The following is a 19,705-nucleotide window of genomic DNA, read 5'->3' as shown; positions in this document are numbered from 1 at the left end:
TAAGCAAATTAAAATTTTTGTTATTTAGATTTTGAAATTCTTTATTAAAAAAAAAAACACAAGGTTAGTTAATTTTAGGACATTTTCTTCACTTCTAAAACACAACAAAATTCAATGCCTAATTTAATATACAAGTTAAAACGAAACGGAAAATGTATATAAAGTGAACAGTACATTAGCCCATTAATTTCTATAATATTTTGTGGATAAATAAACTCCACAGAAGCTTCACACACCAGGCGTAGTTCTAAAAATGACCGCTTGAGGGCGCTTTAGGACGCTTATGTGCGTTGGTTGCTATTATTCAAACCTCCGCGGAAGTACTGTTTTATAAGTATCAGATTTTGCAGATATTTGTTTAATCAATGCGTACTCAAATTGTGGTAGCACGGGCTGTTATATGTTGTTATCGACAAGATATATTAACTTTTATGTTTTTTTCAGTAGTAGAGGAAGAATGTTCCGATTGGTCGATGTACTATTTGTCCCGCCTCTCCTCCATTGTGATTGGACAAAATCGATTTACAGCGCACCACTTTTGATAAATTCACATTATTAGCAGAATAATAATTGTTTTTCAAAGCATCTTAAAAACTTTTAAAATGTATAATTTAAAATGAATACGTATATTTGTTGTGGAATATCATTTATTTTATTTAAAAAACCCTTTTAGCCAATGGGGGGCCTGCTCCACTGCAAGCTCCGCCTATGCCTGTATTGAGCTGAAAGTATTAGAAAGTCGTCATTTTCTATCTTTATGATAAATGTTGCTGATTTTACTTAAAAAGATGCATCTAGCGAATACACGAAAAAGTTAATCTGTGAAAATAATTAATTCAAACCGCCAGGTGGTGTTCTAAAAATATCCGCTTGAGGGCGCTTTTGTGCGCTGTTTGCTATTATTTAAACCTCCGCGGAAGTACTGTTTTATAAGTATCAGATTTTGCAGATAATTTGTTTAATCAAAGCGTACTCATATTGTGGTAGCACGGACTGTTATATGTTGTTTTCGACAAGATAAGATATATTAACTTTTATGTTTTCAAGTAGTAGCGAAAGGATGTTCCGATTGGTCGATGTACTGTTTGTCCCGCCTCTCCTCCATTGTGATTGGACGGCTGGATAAAAGCGACTTTACCGAGTGCCACGTTTTGATAAACACGTATTATTAACAAAATAGCAATTGTTTTACAAAGCATCTTAAAAAGTAACGTTTTGAAATGTATAAGAACCTAAATTAATATGTATATTTGTTGTGGAATATAATTTATTTTATAAAAATCATTTTAGCCAATGAGGGTCCTGCTCCACCGCAAGCTCCGCCTATGCCTGCATTCATAGATATGTATAAAGGCTAGATGGCTTACCGGCGCTGAGAGCCAATGGGACCCGACGACGTCACACGGCGGCCATCTTAGGACAGGACCGCTCGTCCAGTTATAACATTAAAGTCTATTGTGCATGCAGTGCTGAAATAACTATATTTTGCTCAATTTTCAACCGATTTTCAAACGGCTTGGTGTGTCATAAACTTCAGGGATGCGGCTATTTAACTGCATACTTGTGAAAAATTATAGCCACGGAGTTTCTTAAGAAAATAGTATATTAAGCAGACTAGACAGGTAAAGTACTAGGTATACCCATAAACACACACACAGTAATGATGTCAATATTTATAAGGTACATGAAACATGAAATAGTGCAATTTAGTTTATTACTAATATTAACATTATTAAATACATGTGTAAATTTATGTATAATATAAATCTGTCTCAAGTTGCCATTCTTTAAAATAAAGAGAAAAGAGATGGGTCTTTGTTTTTTTTACTTAGGTCCAAAGGCACACAATTAGAAAAAACTTACAAAAAAATATACAAAATATACAAAAAAAAAAAAAAACATTAAGACACAATTGGACACAAAACTCTTTCCATCAATACAATATAATCAATACAGCTCCCTCCCTCTCCTCCTCTCTCTTAAATGGTCTGAACTTACATAGCGCTTTTCTACACCGTCTTGGTGCCCAAAGCGCTTTACAAAGCCCCACATTCACCCATTCACCCACACACTCATACACCACTCATTCACATGCAAACATCAAAGAAGAGTAGCAAACTAAACAGACCACCAGTTGAAAACCCATTCTTTAAGTGCACAAATAGTTTGCGCTACTGCCCTTTGAAAAGGACAGTTTTTGTGAGCTTCTGTCTCACACTGTCTTTCTGCAAGCTAAGCGTTGACATTTTCGCAATGTGGTGCAGCCTTAGCTTGAAGAAGAGGGACACAACCAGGGTCAAGAGTGTATGGTGGTGACTGTCAATTAGGGCTGTCACTTTTGTGAAAAAATCATTTTCGATTTTTAATATACAAGTGTTCATTGAATCGATTGTAAAATCGATTTTCCATGTCTAAAAAAGACGTTTCCATTTAACGCCAAATAACAGACAAATGTAAAGAGAGCGCCTGAAACGCACACGTCAGCAATATTTCTTATTCATTGTCATTAAGTTTCGTGCAGAATAAAAAACAGCAACAGTAGTGCAACATTCTCTAAAAAAATATGCAGAGTGGACTGCTGCCATAAATGAAAAACATTACTGCAGGTTCAACCGGCTGCTTTTATGATTTAGGCAATTAAAAAATTATTTTAAATAATGATTCGATGCATTTCAAACAACTGTTCAAAAATGAAACTTTAAATAGACTTACTTGAAGACGAGAACATGCTGTGTATTTTTTTATTAAACGTAACCGACACTTAGGCGGCACTAGGCAGGCATAATGAAATGCGCAAAAAGACTAGGGCCATTACAAATTATTGGTCAGGAAAACAAGTCGATCAACATTTTAGGGGTCAAGAGCAGAGCGCTTTTCATTCACTATATATGTCCATCTGTTGAGAAGACGCACTCCGACCGCTCTGATGTCCCAGGGAAACTCGGGTACTTCGTTGCCAGCTGCGTATTTCGTACTGCCAATCTTCCATCTCAAAAGCGGGTCGCTGTCAGCTCGCAAGGGTGGCTCCATGTCATAACTCATCATCTCCTGTAAGGTCACAATTTCGACGTTGTCTCGTGTTGCACAGGTTTATTGACGTTGTCCTCCATTTTCTTTGCAAAACACTAGATGCAGCGATTGAAAGCGTGAAACTATAGGTGCGTAAAATTGCTGGGTATTTTCTGTCTAGCTTTCGCACACCTACTGCACTTTCGGAATTCTTTATTTTCTTTTTCTGCTTGTTTGTGAGTTTTGTTACATCTATATTTTAACCGTTTAATTCTTTTAAAATTAATAGTGTACATATTTGGTTAAAATCGATTGCCTATTTTCGTTTTCGAAACGTTTTTTGGTTGGTCCGATCGATTGTGCAATCGATTTTCGAACGAAAAGTGACAGCCCTACTGTCAATGCCATATCGCGTGTCAGTGATGTGCTCCCCGAGCAAAAACACATCCTCTCCACCTATCCTCTTCCTCACCATGTAGAGGACCTCCAGCAGTTTGATGGGTTGCGATCTCCTGGAATCTGCTACTGCCTGCCGAACAACCCACTCTGCTGCCCTGACGACCTTCACTGTGCCTGCTGATGGGATGACAAGCCCTCCATTGTTTTTCAGCGTCAGCAGATGGTAGCTCTGGTCCTTACTGGCAGATTCAGCATCCATCAACAGGCTTGCCCGGCAGACATCACAGGAAAGCTTTTTTAGTGTGTGTCGCACCACAAATCCTGAAATCAATGGTGGACAGATTCACATTATGACTTTTTTTAATTAATAAGCATGGGGAAATGAATTAGTTATAGGCTAAATCTACTATAAAGTCTAACTCTACCTGAAATGTACACAAGCACATTTTCCACAAGACCATCAAACTTCTTGGGAAGACAGCTGTGGTCTTGTACAAGGGCAGGAATGTCTGCAAACGGGGAAGGGAGATCTTCTCCTTCTGCAGAGGACATTTCTACAGCCGACAGGTTGGTAGATGTGTCCATGCGGTAGGACTGAACAGCAGACTGATCAGCTGGTAGGGACTCTGTGTCATCCTGTGCTGTCACATTGCTTTTGTAGCTGAAGTTGTTACTGTAGTTGAAATTAGAGACGAAGAATACCTTTTCAAGGAACTGGGATGTGGAAGGTGAATTTTCAGGTCGTCTCTCAGGTAGTGATACGCCTTAGGACCATGCAGGTGGAGAGTGAGCGCAAAGTCTCTCTGGGCCTGGGTGTACTCTGCACCCTGTCTTGACAGGAGGTGAACCGGAAGATCTGAAATGTAATTAGAAAAAGTGATTTAGTAAGTCTCCTTTGATAGTAATTTTTATGTCTAACAAAGAACATAAAAAAGACAAAACATTTAAAGTCATTATTTATTTTACCTGAGTAGCATTCCAGCTTGTCATTCAGCTCTTCATTGATGAGGTTCTTAGCTTTCAGCTCCTCCAGAAGAGCCTTCATGTTCTTCCTGGCCCTCCTTACCCTTGCCAAGGCATTGCTCTTTTCCCGCCACATTTTACGCACTGTGGCCATGGCTGCATCAAGTTTGGCCTTAAGAGCCTTTGGAGAGGAAGGCATTGCATATTGGTGGTCAGGGGCCTTCCTCTTCCGACTCCTTTGCCCCTCTCTAGTGGATGGCTGTGGCTTTGAAAAAAAAAAAAAAATTATATATATATATATATATATATATATAATGAAGTTAATTAGAGTTAGTGTATTTGTTAGTGACATTCCTCATGTGTACAAATACTCACAACATCAGGTGGAGGTTGATCCTTCTCGGGGTACATGGGCTGGTTTTCTCCTGCTTTTCTTGAAGCGTTTGTGCTTCTTGGTGCTACCGGCTGAAAAAATAGTTAAATATTCAATTGATCTGTAATACACTTTATGTATTGCTAAACTTGCAGAAAGTGTAACATTAAATCACATTTAAATATCGATGCATCCATCTTTAACACCTTGTAATCTAGTTGGCCAATTATACACGTACCCTCTGAAGATGAGCAGGGAAGTTGAAGACAGATGGAACAGCTCCAGCTTTGAGTCTGATAGTCTGTCCTGTCCTGTCGAAATCTTCATTTCTGAAGTGTTCACTGCAGAGCAGTGTTCTGTCATTAGCCACAAAACCTTCCCTTCTCAGTGCACGCTCCCACTGTCTCCGGCGCTCGCTACATTTGGGAAACCTTACAAATGGGAGAAATAGTAGTCAGATATAAATGATTGTTAACCTTGCACCTTTATTTCCTTCAACATTGAGGGTATGGACTAAAATACAGTATAAAATATATTATCATTATGATTCTATGTACTGCATGTATGCCTATATATGTAGCCAATCTTGTAATGTTGTGTCAGTTACACTATTCCTAGCAGAACTTGTATTACTAAGTATCCTAATAATAGTCATAATATTTTGTTTTCTTACTTGTGAAAGGTGATCCCACGCGTTCTGGTTTGGAGGCTCCGTTCGTTGTTGCAGCCGTAGGCAGCACAAAAATCAGGCATTTTCCACAAGCGTAATCAGAAGTTCTGTAAACAAAAAACCAACAAAGTAATCCAAATGTAAAGATGTTTTTAAGAAACCAAACCACTTGGAAATCATGTGTAACTCAAAGCTATGTTGAAACGAAAGACTAACCCTGCCTCTCCCACCAATTTACAATTGCTTGGTGACTCACTTACGGCCTCTTCACTGCTAGCCAGCAAATAAATACAACCACATCCACAAAATGACATTTAGACAAAAGATTAGGTTGTCAAGAAACTGGTCTCAGGAAACCTGTTAATAATTGAAAATGTCGACTGTGTGGTATCACTTTAGAGTAGAGGGTGTTGTGTCGAAGTCTGTTCCCCCTATTTTTCCCTTCAGTGTAGTGTTTTTATGGCGTTTTTATCACGTTATAGGTTTTATTATTTATATATTTAAAGTTTTAATGGCTACTGAGATGTATGTGTGTGCATTTCTGTAATGTATCTGTATTGTTCTTAATGGTAAGTCAATTATTTTTACAGTATGAATCATATTATATGTATAATATTTATTTAATTATGAATGCAAACATTACATTTTTAAAACAACCAGTAAAGTAAAAAAAAAAAGAGAAAAAGACAGGCTATATTTTAAAAGAAATACCCTAATAGAAAACTGTTAAATGTATGAAATATTTTATAAATTGTATTATAAAATACATTATATTATGCCTTTTTAGTATAACCAATTCAAATATTTAATCTTTCTAAATGTAACGTGATGAAAACGTTATAAAAGCACTACACTAAAGGGAAATGTAACTATCCACTGGCTATAGCTTAAATTCACTGACTCCACGTCTCATACTGATGTCCAATATCCAAGTTTATTTGTTGTTGGAACACCGTGAAAACTAAGACAAACAAACAACAACAGTTTTACAAATAACACCACAACAAACACACTAAATCCTTAAAATACAATAGATACATAAACAGTTCATTACCGTGTGCGCCTGATAACCAGCAGTAGAATTCAGTTCAACTTATTCACGTATGTGTGCAATCATTCTTAATCCATACTGAACGCTAACGCGTCCGGGTTAAATAAGGAGAGGTCACGTGAACACGTCTTCCGGCACAACAACAAGTTAAACATGATCAATTTACACAAATTACACAATCCAAATACAATGACCCAATTCTTACATAGAATATATAATAAATACAAATCACATAAATGTATTATGCTTTTACTGACATCTCAGCGTCAGCTACAGGAAACATAGGGGGAACTGAGTTCGACACAACAAGGGCAGCCATGAAACACACAGCTACGCTGCAATGTTAAGCGTTTCTCAAAACGTGGAGCTACAATTTAAACATCGGCATCAGCACAAATCATAGCCACGTTAATAAGGTTTGTAATACACCAACCCGTTTGTAAATCCGTCAAGAATTCAGCAAGTTACGAGCATTTTAGTTGGCGTATGTCACTCACCTTCCGTCCACAGCAGCAGGGAGCAGCACTATGGCAGCACTGACCTAAGATGGCCGCCAAGTGACGACACAGCTGACTCCGCCTTGAGCCATCTAGCCTTTATACATATCTATGCCTGCATTGAGCTGCAAGTATTCGAAAGTCGTCATTTTCTATCTCTATGATAAATGTTGCTGATTTTACTTAAAAAGATGCATCTTGTGAATACAAGAAAAAGTTAATCTGTGAAAAATTATTTATTACATTTGAGTGATAACTATGACGGTCTTATATTGAGGATCTTTGCACATTTCTCTGTATTGTACATTTAAATCTTATTAAATTAAAGGTAGTGTTTTTGCATTTACGGTATAAAGTATAAAATACACTGTTATCATGTGTAACCCGTGCTGGCAAGATGAGTCAAAATGAGCAATTATTTTTATTTAAAAAAATGATCCAAGAATAAAAATGTTCTGCTTGTATGTTTATCTTCCAGTAGCAGGTGATTTGTAGGGATATTTAAGGTATATATGACGCAATGCAATACATAATAGGAATAGTCTATAGGGGAGAGTGGGGTAAAGTGAGACATCGGGTAAAGTGAGACACCCCCTGTATCTAGGCAACGGAACACATTTGTGGTCCTATGACTATTATGTTTTTAAGCCCCTCAAATTTCCCCTTGGCCATGAAGGACAGGACCTCATGCTGATGTGGTTAGCATGTTTTTTTTCACAAAAATATATTTTTTGCTTGTAAAATTAAATTTTCTTGCTGTCAACTTAATCAGCTGTTGTGCCAAAGCAAATTGATTCAGGTAGAAAAACTTATATCACACATGTTTATGAACTAACAACATATAAAACCTTGTGTTGATGCTAGCTGAAGATTAGCCTGAATTTCCAAGAGAGAAAGTTTTTTTCCAAAATGTGGCGGTGGGGTAAAGTGAGACAAATGCTGTGGGGTAAAGTGAGACATGAGGCACAAGTTCAGTTTAGTCTAAAACATATTTTAATGTAATATTACATTACATATGTTTTATTTTTAATGTTATAAACATTGCAAAAAACCATTATGCCTAGTCAATACACCAGGAAGACAGCCTGGGGAAAAACACCCCTTGAGGAGATGGAGAGTGCAGCCGCTTCGGTCAAGGAAGGAAAGAAGTCTCTAATGCTACGTACACACCAAACGCGAGGCATCATGGTACTGTGGGTTCACACCAGACACAAGTTCAACAATTTGCTCAAGTAGATTACATATATAAGTCAATGCAAAGACGCGATCAGACACGCGCTATTCGCCGCAAACACGTCTTCGCCCAATTTGAAAATATTTATCACGAGCGAAAAATTCGCATTACACAATGTTAAATCCTGCGAGTAATCTAGATCAAGTAACGCGATGCCCCACATTTGGTGTGTACGTAGCATTACTCACTCTAGATTACTCACAGGATTTAACATTGTGTCATGCAAATTTTTCGCTCGTGATAAATATTTTCAACTTGGGCGAAGACATGTTTGAGGTGAATAGTGCGTGTTTTTGCGGCAAATGCTCCGCTCATATGGCGTCATTCGCATCGCCCCAGGCGAGGATGCGTCTAATCGTGTCTTTGCATTAACTTTGAATGTAATCTACTTGCACAAATCGTTGAACTCACATCTGGTGTGAACCCACAGTAAGAGCAGCTGCAAGGGATAGAAATATTGATAGATGGTTCTGATTGTCTTTTGCGCTGACCCACAGACACTAGCTGGCTATAAGGGTCCTTTGTTCTGACCCCCAGACTGCGTTCTAATCTAACTGGTTCTATATGTCATTTGAATGTTAATAAAAAAAAATTGAATTGTCGGAGCCAATGATGTATAGTGGGCAGCGCTCCGACATGTGGTGCTTTCACACTTTCTGGGACCCGAGTTCGATTCCCGGCTCGTGGTCATTTGCCGATCCAATACCCTTCTCTCCTCCCTATCCTTTCCTGTCCTCTCCAAAACTCACTGTTAAATAAAGGCAAAAACTGGCCAAAAAATATAACTTTTGAATTATATTATGTTGTATTTGATTTTGGTTCAGAGTTACTGTACTTTCAAGTGTTTAGAAAAATAATGTTCTTAATTGACCAATACCCTTGATTCTTTTACTAGTCCAACATTAGTTCTGGAATGTGTGGTTGTCAAGCTAGCCGTCAGGATTTTATCTGTTACAATATGTGCTGTTATGGTAGTTTCAGAGTGGAAAAAGTAAGTGGATCAGTTTACCCCGAGCTGGTTCACTTTACCCCCTTGATTTTTCTGGTCTGTCTCAGTTTACCCCTAAGCTGGGGTAAAGTGAGACACAAGACCACTTTTTTTAAAACAATCATATTTTCACTGCTCTTTGTCCTGAATACATTCTGGTAATTTCCATAGCAAGGAAACATCCTGAATTAATGGGAAATGTGTAAATTTGACTGATATATCATTTTAGCTCGCTTAGAGGGGAGCAAATGTAAAAAATGTCTCACTTTACCCCACTCTCCCCTAATAGATAACTGTATACTGTAGGCTATATTGTTCGATAAGAGGGGAAACCCCAGCTAAAAAAAAAAAAAAAGATACAGATGCTCATTTACTGAAATAATGTCATCTGTACATTTTAGCATTAGGGTTTTTGTTTAGTTTTTCCTAAAAACGGCGGGTTTTTAAATAAATTTAACAACAACAAATTTTACCTGCCTTAAAATGTTTAACACATGTGGTTTTGCATAATTTCTAATTCAATTTTAACATAAGTGCTGTTATATCATCATATAGATATTTAATAAAATATCACTAAAATCATAAAGTCATTTGTTTTCTATCTTCAGGTCATATGGAGTCAATCTGTCTGATAGGGCTAAACTTTTCCTGCTGGTTTTGTCTGTCTCGGTTTCATTTCTTCTTGGAAGTCTGAGCGCTCTTATGATGAATTGTAAGTACTGTTACTCTTGAACAACATCCTGAATTACAACATACTAACAAACAGACGTGTGTAGTCTGTGTACATGCATGGACATCAAAAGGGGTTTGAGCACCTCGAGAGAAAGTGTGTTTTATTTTACAGTATACTATTAACACTAATATGCATGTAAATGATGTAGAAGTGATGTGTTTATTAAAAATAGAGAGTATGAACTTTCATTTGATATTTTCTCCAAGTTATTTTGCACATTTTTTGTGTGAGTTTTAAGATTCAAACATTTTCATTTCCTCTTATTTTTAGTGTCTTCATCAGATCCTGACAGAGAACTGATGGAAAACTACAGCAGAATTCAAGAGCATCTCTCTCCTTATCATGGTAGGATTTTACTTTTAGACAGCCAATGTTTCTATGTCACATGATGCATACAGTATCAGTTTGTGATCATAACTATATTTAATACCTTATAATACAAATTATTTGAATCATTTCTTTGTTTTTTTATTTAATTAATAGATACTCAAGGTTAACGGATTTAACTATTTGCTCCTTGTGTTTTATTTCCTTGGGCATTTATGAAATCTGCTTAAATGTAAAAATATTATTCATCAATATTCTTTTCACTTTAAACAACTGCACACTTCTGCCTGCACCATACACATCAAATATTAATGTTAACCCTTTATATGCCAGTTAGTTTACATTAACCCATTTTTCTTAACATAAAAAACAAAACACTAAATATTTTCAGAAAAATAATAATAATTTTGAACTACCATTTGATTAATATTATGATAAATCAAAGATTGCAACATGGATTTTGATGCATTGTTATTTTTTAACAGGGCTGATTTTATACCCCCTTACCTCTCAGACAATTTTTTTTGCACACACACCATTTTTCACATCAAATGCTTATCTTTTCAGTAGCAATGCAGAAAAAAATTGAAATCTGATACATGGATGAAATGGTAAAAAGTAGCCCCACCTGGTGGACAAGTATAAAAATCAAAAATTGAAAGCAGTACTTCAAAATATATCTTGACATAAAGGTATGCATTACTTTATGTTAAAATAAATGGGGGTTCAAAATGGTAATTATAATAGTTTTCAATGGGACATTTTTTGGCTTTAGGATCACATGTGTTTTAGCCATTTTAAGCTAATTTGAAAAACTGAAACCAAAAATGTGTCAACAATGAGTAACCTCTGCCAATTTTGGGTAATCATCACAGACATTCTCTATTCAATCATCACAGTCAAGATGGTTTAATTAAAAGTAAAAATCAGAACGGCACAAAATGTCCCTATAAGATCTCTTGAGGGTTAAACTGATACTGATGAGTTGCTGCATTACTTTCCTGTTTTGCAATTAATATTTTTCTAAAATGTTACAGTATTTACATTGAAAAGCTATAATAAATTAATAATATTTAGTTTTTTGCACTTTCATAAAAGTGTAGTAATCCATCCCAGATTCATTAAATTAATGAAGCTGTAAGTGTAATATTTTTGTATTTACTCAAAAACAATTAAAATTGGTAAAATTGTGGAAATTGTGGATTCTTCATTATTTCACTCTAGCTGATTTGTATATGAGCAATTCCTTGCAAATGTTAAACTTATCAAGAAAAGTAAAGTTTTTAATCACACTGGTATCTTATATGTCAAACATGGTTTAAATACCCATGCAATGTCTGTTAAAAGTTTTAAGCATTTTCTTTCCCCCATACTTTGATATTTTCAAAGAAAATGTCATAATTGTCACATCTGTAAATCTTTTTATTCCTCATAAATGCGCATACAAAAATTTATATAAATATAATTTGTTCTTTGAAGATCCATTCCTTCCCCATTTTTGGGGGTAGCCTACTGTAAGAATGTCATGAATACTATTAACAAAGAAACAGAAGTAACATGAAATTACTGACTTTATTAGAGTGGTAGTAATGACGTCTTTTCTTCAGACACTGTCTGTAGATGGAAAAGTGACTACATCATCAGACTGATTCAGTTCTACAAGTTCAAGTAAGAGTTTAATGTTTTTATGTAAGACTCAGTGGCGTGTTTACCCACCACGCAAACCACGCAATTGCATGGGGCCCCACGGGCTTGGGGGGCCCCCTACTGGCCACAAGGTGTGCGAAAGTATGTTACGTTTATTCAGACCCAAATCTAAGGTACGGATGAAGCATGCACGAGCACGATATGTGCGAGTCTGTACGCAGAATAATATATGCGCGCATCCTTGTGAGGGCACATATAGGCTACTTCATGAGCAAAACTCTACGGGAAAACGCACCTCTGCTCAGCGCTCACAAATGCAGCCACACAAGTGCTGGAATGAGCGCTCCCTCGACTCTCTCTGCTCTCGTAACTGCACAACATTCACTCTATGGTCAAGTTTACTTTAAAGACTTTGGGCTTCACACCTGTGATTGGTGACACCGACACGCATTTTTTGTTCCACGCTCGTACAGGTATAAACATGATAAAGACACCACGCAGGGGTTTTAATCATGTCGAAAATAGATCAATCATATTCTGTATCTCATTATTGTCATCAAATCTCATCTTTAATGTTTGTCTAGTCCAGACCCGTCGCCAGACCTCAGTCTTAAGGGGGGCATATGAAATGCATGGGTGGGCACACTTATAATTAGCCTACAGTACGTATACTTATAATAATATATAATCCATTCGCGCAGCACGTAATCATCACGTTAAACATAACCATCAGCAATATGACCAGATAGCCTACACCACATTACACATAGAAGCAATCTTATGAATATCCATAAATCTATACAACATATTACATGTAACACTAGAGGCATCTCTCAAACATTGCATTTTAAAGCAGTCAACAGAGGGATATGCATTGCCATGAGACACGTGCGCACACACGCACGCAGACTACTGTACTTGAGTGGAGGCAGCGCTGTCGTCTCTCCCTTGTCACTACAGCGGCAGGCGGCGTTTCTCCGAGCAGAACCTCCTCATTAATAAAGTGTCCACTCGGAATTAAACTTGTGAGTGAGGTCCTTGTTCCTTTTTTAACCATTTGCGGATAATATCCATCTTAAAGCAGTATAGCTAAACTCATCCAGTTTAAAAAAAGTGCGGTAACTGTTGAGAGGCTACACTGACGTAGGCTACGTCACGTACGTGTCGTACGTAGCCTCGTGATAGGCTGTTGCAGTGTAGCTAGATTCCCATCAATCAAACAAAATCACACCATTGTTTTTTATATTTTCAATGTTTTAATTATAAAGAATGCAACATTAATGCAACACAAAATTAGCAACTATGATCATTTAAAATTACAGTATTTTTTAAATACTGGGGGGGGCACAGGCGTCTTTGAAGGCGGGCCCGGCCCCCTATGGCCCGCCCATAGCGACGGGTGTGGTCTAGTCTATATGCTTGTTGTATCTCAGAGTAAGTTTGGTTTTACAATATGAACATGAGAGTTATGTGATTCCCATCCATAAATTCAAGCAATAACCAACTTACAATGTTGTTTGCTGGTGTTTGTTAGTTCAGCTTGTTAGATCAGTCTGAATCATAATCTAAAGCTTCGTCTTTTTCCTCATTTAGTTTTTTTAGTAAGATGTCAGACATTGAAGTTGCAGTATTAATTACATTGTTTGAAATACATCCTGTAAGACATTTGCGAGCAAAAAATATATCTGAGAGGGGCGTGAAACATTTTTTTAAACCAAGAATTTTTGTCATACCAAACTGTAACAATTTAGTGTTATTTTAAGCATTGTAAAACAAAATAAATCCGCTTTATATATATATATCACTTAACTCTATATACTGAATATTATTTTTGTGCAATTCAAATGAAAAACCTTGGGCAATGCTGGGGCATGGGGGGCCCGGTTCTTGGACTTTGCTTAGGGCCCCCAAAATGGTAAACACGCCACTGGTAAGACTTTGGTAATTACAGACGTCTTTAAAGGAAAACACCACTGTTTTTCAATATTTTACTATGTTCTTAGCTCAACTTAGATGAATTAATGCATACCTATCTTTATTCAATGCATGCACTTTTAGTCTTTGTTAAGCACTTCGTGAATGTGTTGGCATTTAGCCTAGCCCCATTCATTCCTATGGCTCCAAACAAGAGTTTTATTTTGTGCCAGTATACTTACTCGTGTAAATACCTGGAAGTGTTTGGTGGCTTCTAAATTCATCTCTGTTTGGAGCCATATGAATGAACGGGGCTAGACTAAACGCTAATACATTCACAAGGCGCTGTACAAAGACTAAAAGTGCACGCATTGAAAAAAGATAGGTATAAGTTGAGGTAAGAACATAGTAAAACAAGGCTATTCCCATCTTACCCTGGAGGGCTGGAGCACTACATGAGTTTATGTACCATTAAACACCTGTGATTTTCTAGTAATCATGAAGACCTTGATTAGCTTGCTCAGGTGTGCTTGATCAGGGTTGGAGCTTAACTATGCAGTGCTCTGGCCCTCCAGGGTAAGATCTGAATAGCCCTGTAGTAAATATTGAAAAACGGTGTTGCTGATGTGCTTCAACGTGTGATTATATTAATGGCATAGCTTTGAAGGAAACTGTCATCAGTGGTTATAAATGTAAGTATTGCAGCATCATTGCAAATCTTCATGTGGTGTAATTAGTAATCTATTACCACCAAGGCCTTATATGTAACATATATTTGGTCAGGTGTACCACGGTAATGCTTTCTGCTTGCTAGCTACTGAACTTTTGTGCTGTACTTTTTGTAATGTGTAGATATGGGACTCGTGAGTCGCACAAAAAGGGTGAAACAGAGTAAGCAGTAATCTGTCTGTTACTGTTCTCTGATCAAGTGTGTACATAACGTTTAATACTAATTATACAACAGTTCTTTCTGGTTCTCGAATCTGATTGGCTAAGAGCTATACAATATTGTGCTGATAACGGCACTGTAACCGCTTCACCTTTCGTATTATTCCGCCACCTAGTGAATGGAGGTCCATTAAACAGGCTCATCTCTGAATGGAAAAACACAGACGCGCTGTTTGAATCACTCTCCGTGTGTCTCATTAGTTTACTAGCTCATAAATCAGTCTGTGAATCCCCAATCAGAAGTTATTAATAAAGTTAATGGGAGAAATGTCTTGTCACATCGTGTGGACGATTAACACTTGGAAAGAGGAATATAAACACTCGTTTTTTTCTGGTGCTATATTTCTTATCAGAACGCGAAAACACCGTGGAACTGCAGGTAAGCACCGCAGCTTTTAAATGTGGACATTGATCATTTACTTTATCGTGACGTCACGTGACTATTAAAACATGTTATGAGATATGGCCACTGGTATATTTATAAGCAGCATGCAAAAACATATCTCTGACACTTATAAAAAAACGTTTTATATAGTACTGACCAGAACAAAGTTTAATAATAATAATCGAGTGCTCATATCGCGTTAAGAATAAATGAGAAAGCAATAGTAACGTTACACAAGCATAGTTTTATTAACTTTTACCTCGTGCCAAAACAATAACAACACAAAAGACACTAAATATGAATTAAAAAACAAGTAATACTTTGATCATGACACCAAATACTGCTGATTTGATCTCATTTTGACGATCATAAACAAACAAGGCCAACATGAGAGCCAGGGAATCCCTTTCAGAAATGTAGCCCAGAGAGGGCGGTGGTCAGCGGGGTGAGTGAACACTGACGTCCGCTCATGCTTTGGTTCTCATTCGTACCGAATCTCACTAAGCAAACGTTCAAACAGGCGCTATCTTTACTAATCGACTGCAGATTTAAATATAATACAGATACATTCTCGACTGAACTAATCTTAAAACTACACTTTGTGACCAAGAAACGGTAGGGGAGACCGGGGTTGGTTGTCACAATTTTTACTCATGCATGAATTGCTCATCTTCAAAAAATCTTTCAGCAGTAATTCCCACATGAAATGAAAGCTTGGGGTCTTGGCTTTAAATGTGTATACTTTTTACTTTTAGAATGTATTGTAACAGAAAGTAATTAACCATCAAAGACACTCTGACACAATGTGACAACCAACCCCATCACGGGGTTGGTTGTCACAGGGTATGGGGTTGGTTGTCCCTATAGTGATTCAATAGGATTTCAGTGATAAATTGGGATCTGAAAAGATAATGTGTAACTTTTTAGTTTTTTAAGCTAGAAACTCCAAATAAGTTTTAATATGAATCCAACCCTATGATACTTGTTATTAATGCCCCTTATGTTTAAACAATGGGATTAAAGTGGGTGATCAGTTACTTGAATAGGCTTTATGCCCAGCTGCACTATGAACTTCAGCCAGCTCCTTGTTTCCTGTCTGCCATTATTGGACAAACTGATTAATCCAGGTGTGTCTGATTATTGTTGTTGTGACTACTGAGGTCAGGCACACCTGGATTAATCAGTTTGTCCAATAATGGCAGACAGGAAACAAGGAGCTGGCTGAAGTTCAGGAAGTACTAGTGCAGCTGGGCATAAAGCCTGTTGTCTACTGTGTTTAGAAATAAAATTAAATAACTTTTAGTGTTAAAACCTCTTTAATTAATGATTTATTTATTTTATTTTAACAACAAACAAAAACAAACAAACAATCAGACAAACAGTCTTAAAAGGTCTAGATGTCCAATATTCTTATGTGACAACCAACCCCGCAAGCTATGTGACAACATCCCCAACTGACTTCTTGACAAACATGATAAGCTAGCTGCTACACGGCTTTAAATTGATCGCTAAAAGATGACTCAAAATAAAGCTACTACTTTTAGCTTTTTAATGAATGTTTTGTTTTTGAATGACTAATATCCTACAAGATCTCAACACAAAAACAACACCAACATGAAAATTTACTCTGACCCATAAAAATAAAAAATTGTCTCCTAACATCATTGTTTTCTGTCTGCTCAGCAAAATTTCCAGTGCAAATGAGTAAGCTATTAAAGGCTAACAAATTGATATCAAAATTGTACCACAGTGCCATGTAGTATGTCTGGAATAAGCAGTGTGACAACCAACCCGTGAGACAACCAGCCCCGGTCTCCCCTAATATAAAGTAACGGCTTTTCCGTCCATTGAGTTGTATGAGCTTCAAAGCAGCCGAAAGTTTTACCTGTCATTCTGGCCGCCCTCAAATCCGTGGTGGAAGAAGTAGTTCTCAAACAAAGAGGCTTTTAAAATAACTCCGTTGTTGTTTTCTAGTTTTCGTTTTTCAAACGTGTGCCGTCGAACTGTTGTATAAAAGCAATATCGCTCTCGGAGTCGTGTGATATAGCTCTATATCATCACGGCTGTGATTGCCTCTGGCCTAATCACAGCTGTGATGATATAGAGCTATATCACACTCCTACTCGAGCGATATTGCTTAATTATTTGCTGACCATTGTAGAGTTGAGGACTCATTGAGGAAAAAATACCGTATTGGGAGAAGATGGCAAGAGTCTGATTCAAACTTCCAGTGTACCCTTAAAGATGTGGACCGTGAGCTCAGAGTCCAACTGCAAGGCTAGAACTGAATCAAGGGAGAGAGCAGTCGTCCTCCACCTGAGAAGAATATATCCAGGTATAGTGCTATAAGTGGATAAGTAGATACAATATGACATTAGGTTTGAACTTAAAAAGGACTATAATACAAACTAATACATTCATTTTTCTGCATGCTTGTTTCCTAGCTTTGCTTCAGATGGGCAGGGCATTGCCATTAGACTCTCCAAGCAGGTAGCCAGCTCCAACAATAGACTGAGACAGGCAAAAAAAGAATACAACAGCATTCAATGGTCACCGCAGATGAGCTTCTTACCTGCGACAATTGATTTTCAGGAATCATGTGATCCCTCTTGGCATGTCTACTTCTGCTTTGATGACACTGTAAGTAAAATTATTTTACTCTAGTAACCACACAGCAGTCACTCTAGTAACCATCTGACAAACTAACTACCTGCAAATCATATTAGAAACCACCTGGTAACATAACATAACAGCATTTTGTTTTCTTTTGTCTTCTAGATTGAAGAAGATGATGTTCGAGGAGTCTAAAGGCGCATGCTTTACCAAGAAATGAGAAGTGTGTAACTGAACATCCCATCAGCAGCAGGCCTCTAAGATCTGCGCTGTAACATCAAAGACACTGAGCAGCCTGGTGCAAAAGCTGCTCTCATTCAACACCTCCAACAGCTGGAAAGAAAACTGCATCAAGCCATTGTGATGTTTCACCCACATGTATCAGACTTTGTTCCTGCAGACAACCCTCACTTTTGTCAGGCCCTCCCCATGCCAAGCATACAGACACTGGTATACAATGATAAGAGTGATAATGATGAAAATGTGGATAAATATGATAACTAGCACTACAGATTTTTTTTTATTTCTAGTCTGATATTGTATTCTGTAAAAAGAATGATGTAAAATGTATAGTAAATGTTGCAGCACATAGAAACCTTGGTGGCAGGGGCGTCGCTAGACCCCTTTTACTGGGGCACGTGCCCCAGTGCAAACCTTTTGTGCCCCGCTGTAAATCTCAAGTTTAAATTTTAGCAGTTAACTAGTGCAATCCTTAAGACAACCGCGGCAAAAACGGATCTATTTGCAATGTAGACACCCAATTTACGTTTGTAAAAGCGACGAAGCAGTCGCATTGACGCGTGCACCAGTGATGGGAGAAACGCGTTACTGTAATTCCACTACTTTTAGCAGTAACGAGCATGTAACAAAGTATTTTTTTAAATCAAGTAATGCAATTACAATTACTGAAATATAAAGGAGTTCGTTACTCGCGTTACTCTATTTTGTAAAAAATAGACAACATATCTGACGTCGCAGGACCGTGGTTGGCGGCGCAATGAATCATTACACTTCATCATAGCTGACAGTGCATATAGAATGAACATGCTAAATCTAAACGGGACAACATACCTTTGTTTAAAAATTGTGCGCAAGTCATAATCCATCCGGACTCATGTTTGTAAATTATCTTCGCCAGGCAATCCCGGCATGACATTAACTTGCATTTGTAGTCCACAAAAGTAATAAATCTGATAAATGTTCATATATTCTTAGATGTTTACATCGGCCTTCATGGAAGAGAACGATCCGCGATTGTTGTTTCCACTAAGGTTTAGGTCAAGTGTACTTATTTATTTGGGTTAAAACAGCATCAGGTTTAACATTGTGTCTGATTGAATTTACTATTTTAACTCCCAGTATTTTATACCAAGGTCAAGGGTTTGATATTGCATATGAAAAACATGTACATAAGTAACCAAGTTAATCAGTTTGATCAAATAATAAAGTTAAAAAAGCAAATGAAAACATCTGCTAAAGAAAAGTCTTCCATATTCAATTCAATTTTATTTATATACTGTAGCACTTTTCACAATTTTTTAATTATTTCAAAGCAGCTTTACATTCATAAACCTGACTCCCTAAACTCCTAGGAGAAAAAAAACCCGAGAGAGAGCCAGACATCGCTGATTCTATAGAGAACTTACTATATATTAGATACTTTATTTTACAACTTTGAAAAATAAAAACATTAAGAATTGATTTTTTTTTAATGTGTTCAAGGATGAGACAGGATCTGCATCAGACGTTCAGCCAGCGGTCTGTGTTCATGAAGTCTGAAATACAACCTGAAGATGAGAAAGAAAGAAAATGTCAACATTTAATTTTTAGTCATCATATTTATAGTATATCTAGAACCTTAAAGCCACAATATCAGTGGCGGCTCGTGACTGCTCATCCGAGGGGCGCTAAATCAAAATAAGTGTTGTGTGTTGCTTGCGTTTTAAAAATATTT

The 19,705-nt window shown here is 37.2% G+C and overlaps 1 protein-coding gene across 5 annotated transcripts; it reads right to left on the bottom strand.

Moving 5' to 3' along the window:
• Positions 1 to 3,409: 3,409 nt before the first annotated feature.
• On the bottom strand, positions 3,410 to 7,079 carry LOC129416425 (THAP domain-containing protein 6-like). Of its 5 annotated transcripts, XM_073872841.1 has the most exons (8): positions 6,469 to 6,635; positions 5,631 to 6,375; positions 5,418 to 5,521; positions 4,983 to 5,175; positions 4,747 to 4,836; positions 4,375 to 4,636; positions 3,834 to 4,264; positions 3,410 to 3,729 (listed from the first exon to the last, which is right to left on the bottom strand). In XM_073872841.1, the coding sequence occupies exons 3-7, from the start codon at positions 5,495 to 5,497 to the stop codon at positions 4,053 to 4,055; spliced, it is 837 nt and encodes a 278-aa protein (XP_073728942.1). In that variant the 5' UTR covers positions 5,498 to 5,521; positions 5,631 to 6,375; positions 6,469 to 6,635; the 3' UTR covers positions 3,410 to 3,729; positions 3,834 to 4,052. The 5 variants fall into 5 exon arrangements, with proteins under 5 accessions (XP_073728942.1, XP_073728940.1, XP_073728941.1 ...); XM_073872839.1 differs by lacking the exons at positions 5,631 to 6,375; positions 6,469 to 6,635 and adding an exon at positions 6,899 to 7,079; XM_073872840.1 differs by lacking the exons at positions 5,631 to 6,375; positions 6,469 to 6,635 and adding an exon at positions 6,963 to 7,013.
• Between the last annotated feature and the right edge of the window lie 12,626 nt (positions 7,080 to 19,705).

This window comes from Misgurnus anguillicaudatus, chromosome 11 (genome assembly GCF_027580225.2).
Source record: "Misgurnus anguillicaudatus chromosome 11, ASM2758022v2, whole genome shotgun sequence".
NCBI classification, from domain to species: Eukaryota; Metazoa; Chordata; class Actinopteri; order Cypriniformes; family Cobitidae; genus Misgurnus; species Misgurnus anguillicaudatus.
Note: the sequence above shows the minus strand (reverse complement) of the source record. Positions and strands in the feature narration are given on the sequence as shown.

What these genes read in the sequence shown, in the direction of transcription:
- LOC129416425 (XM_073872839.1), bottom strand. Translation starts at nt 5,497, where the DNA reads ATGCCTGATTTTTGTGCTGCCTACGGCTGCAACAACGAACGGAGCCTC. An exon ending in TCCCTGCTCATCTTCAGAGG is followed by an intron (nt 4,837 to 4,982) that starts GTACGTGTATAA and finishes CTATTTTTTCAG; the next exon opens with CCGGTAGCACCAAGAAGCAC. An exon ending in CAAGCTGGAATGCTACTCAG is followed by an intron (nt 4,265 to 4,374) that starts GTAAAATAAATA and finishes ATTACATTTCAG; the next exon opens with ATCTTCCGGTTCACCTCCTG.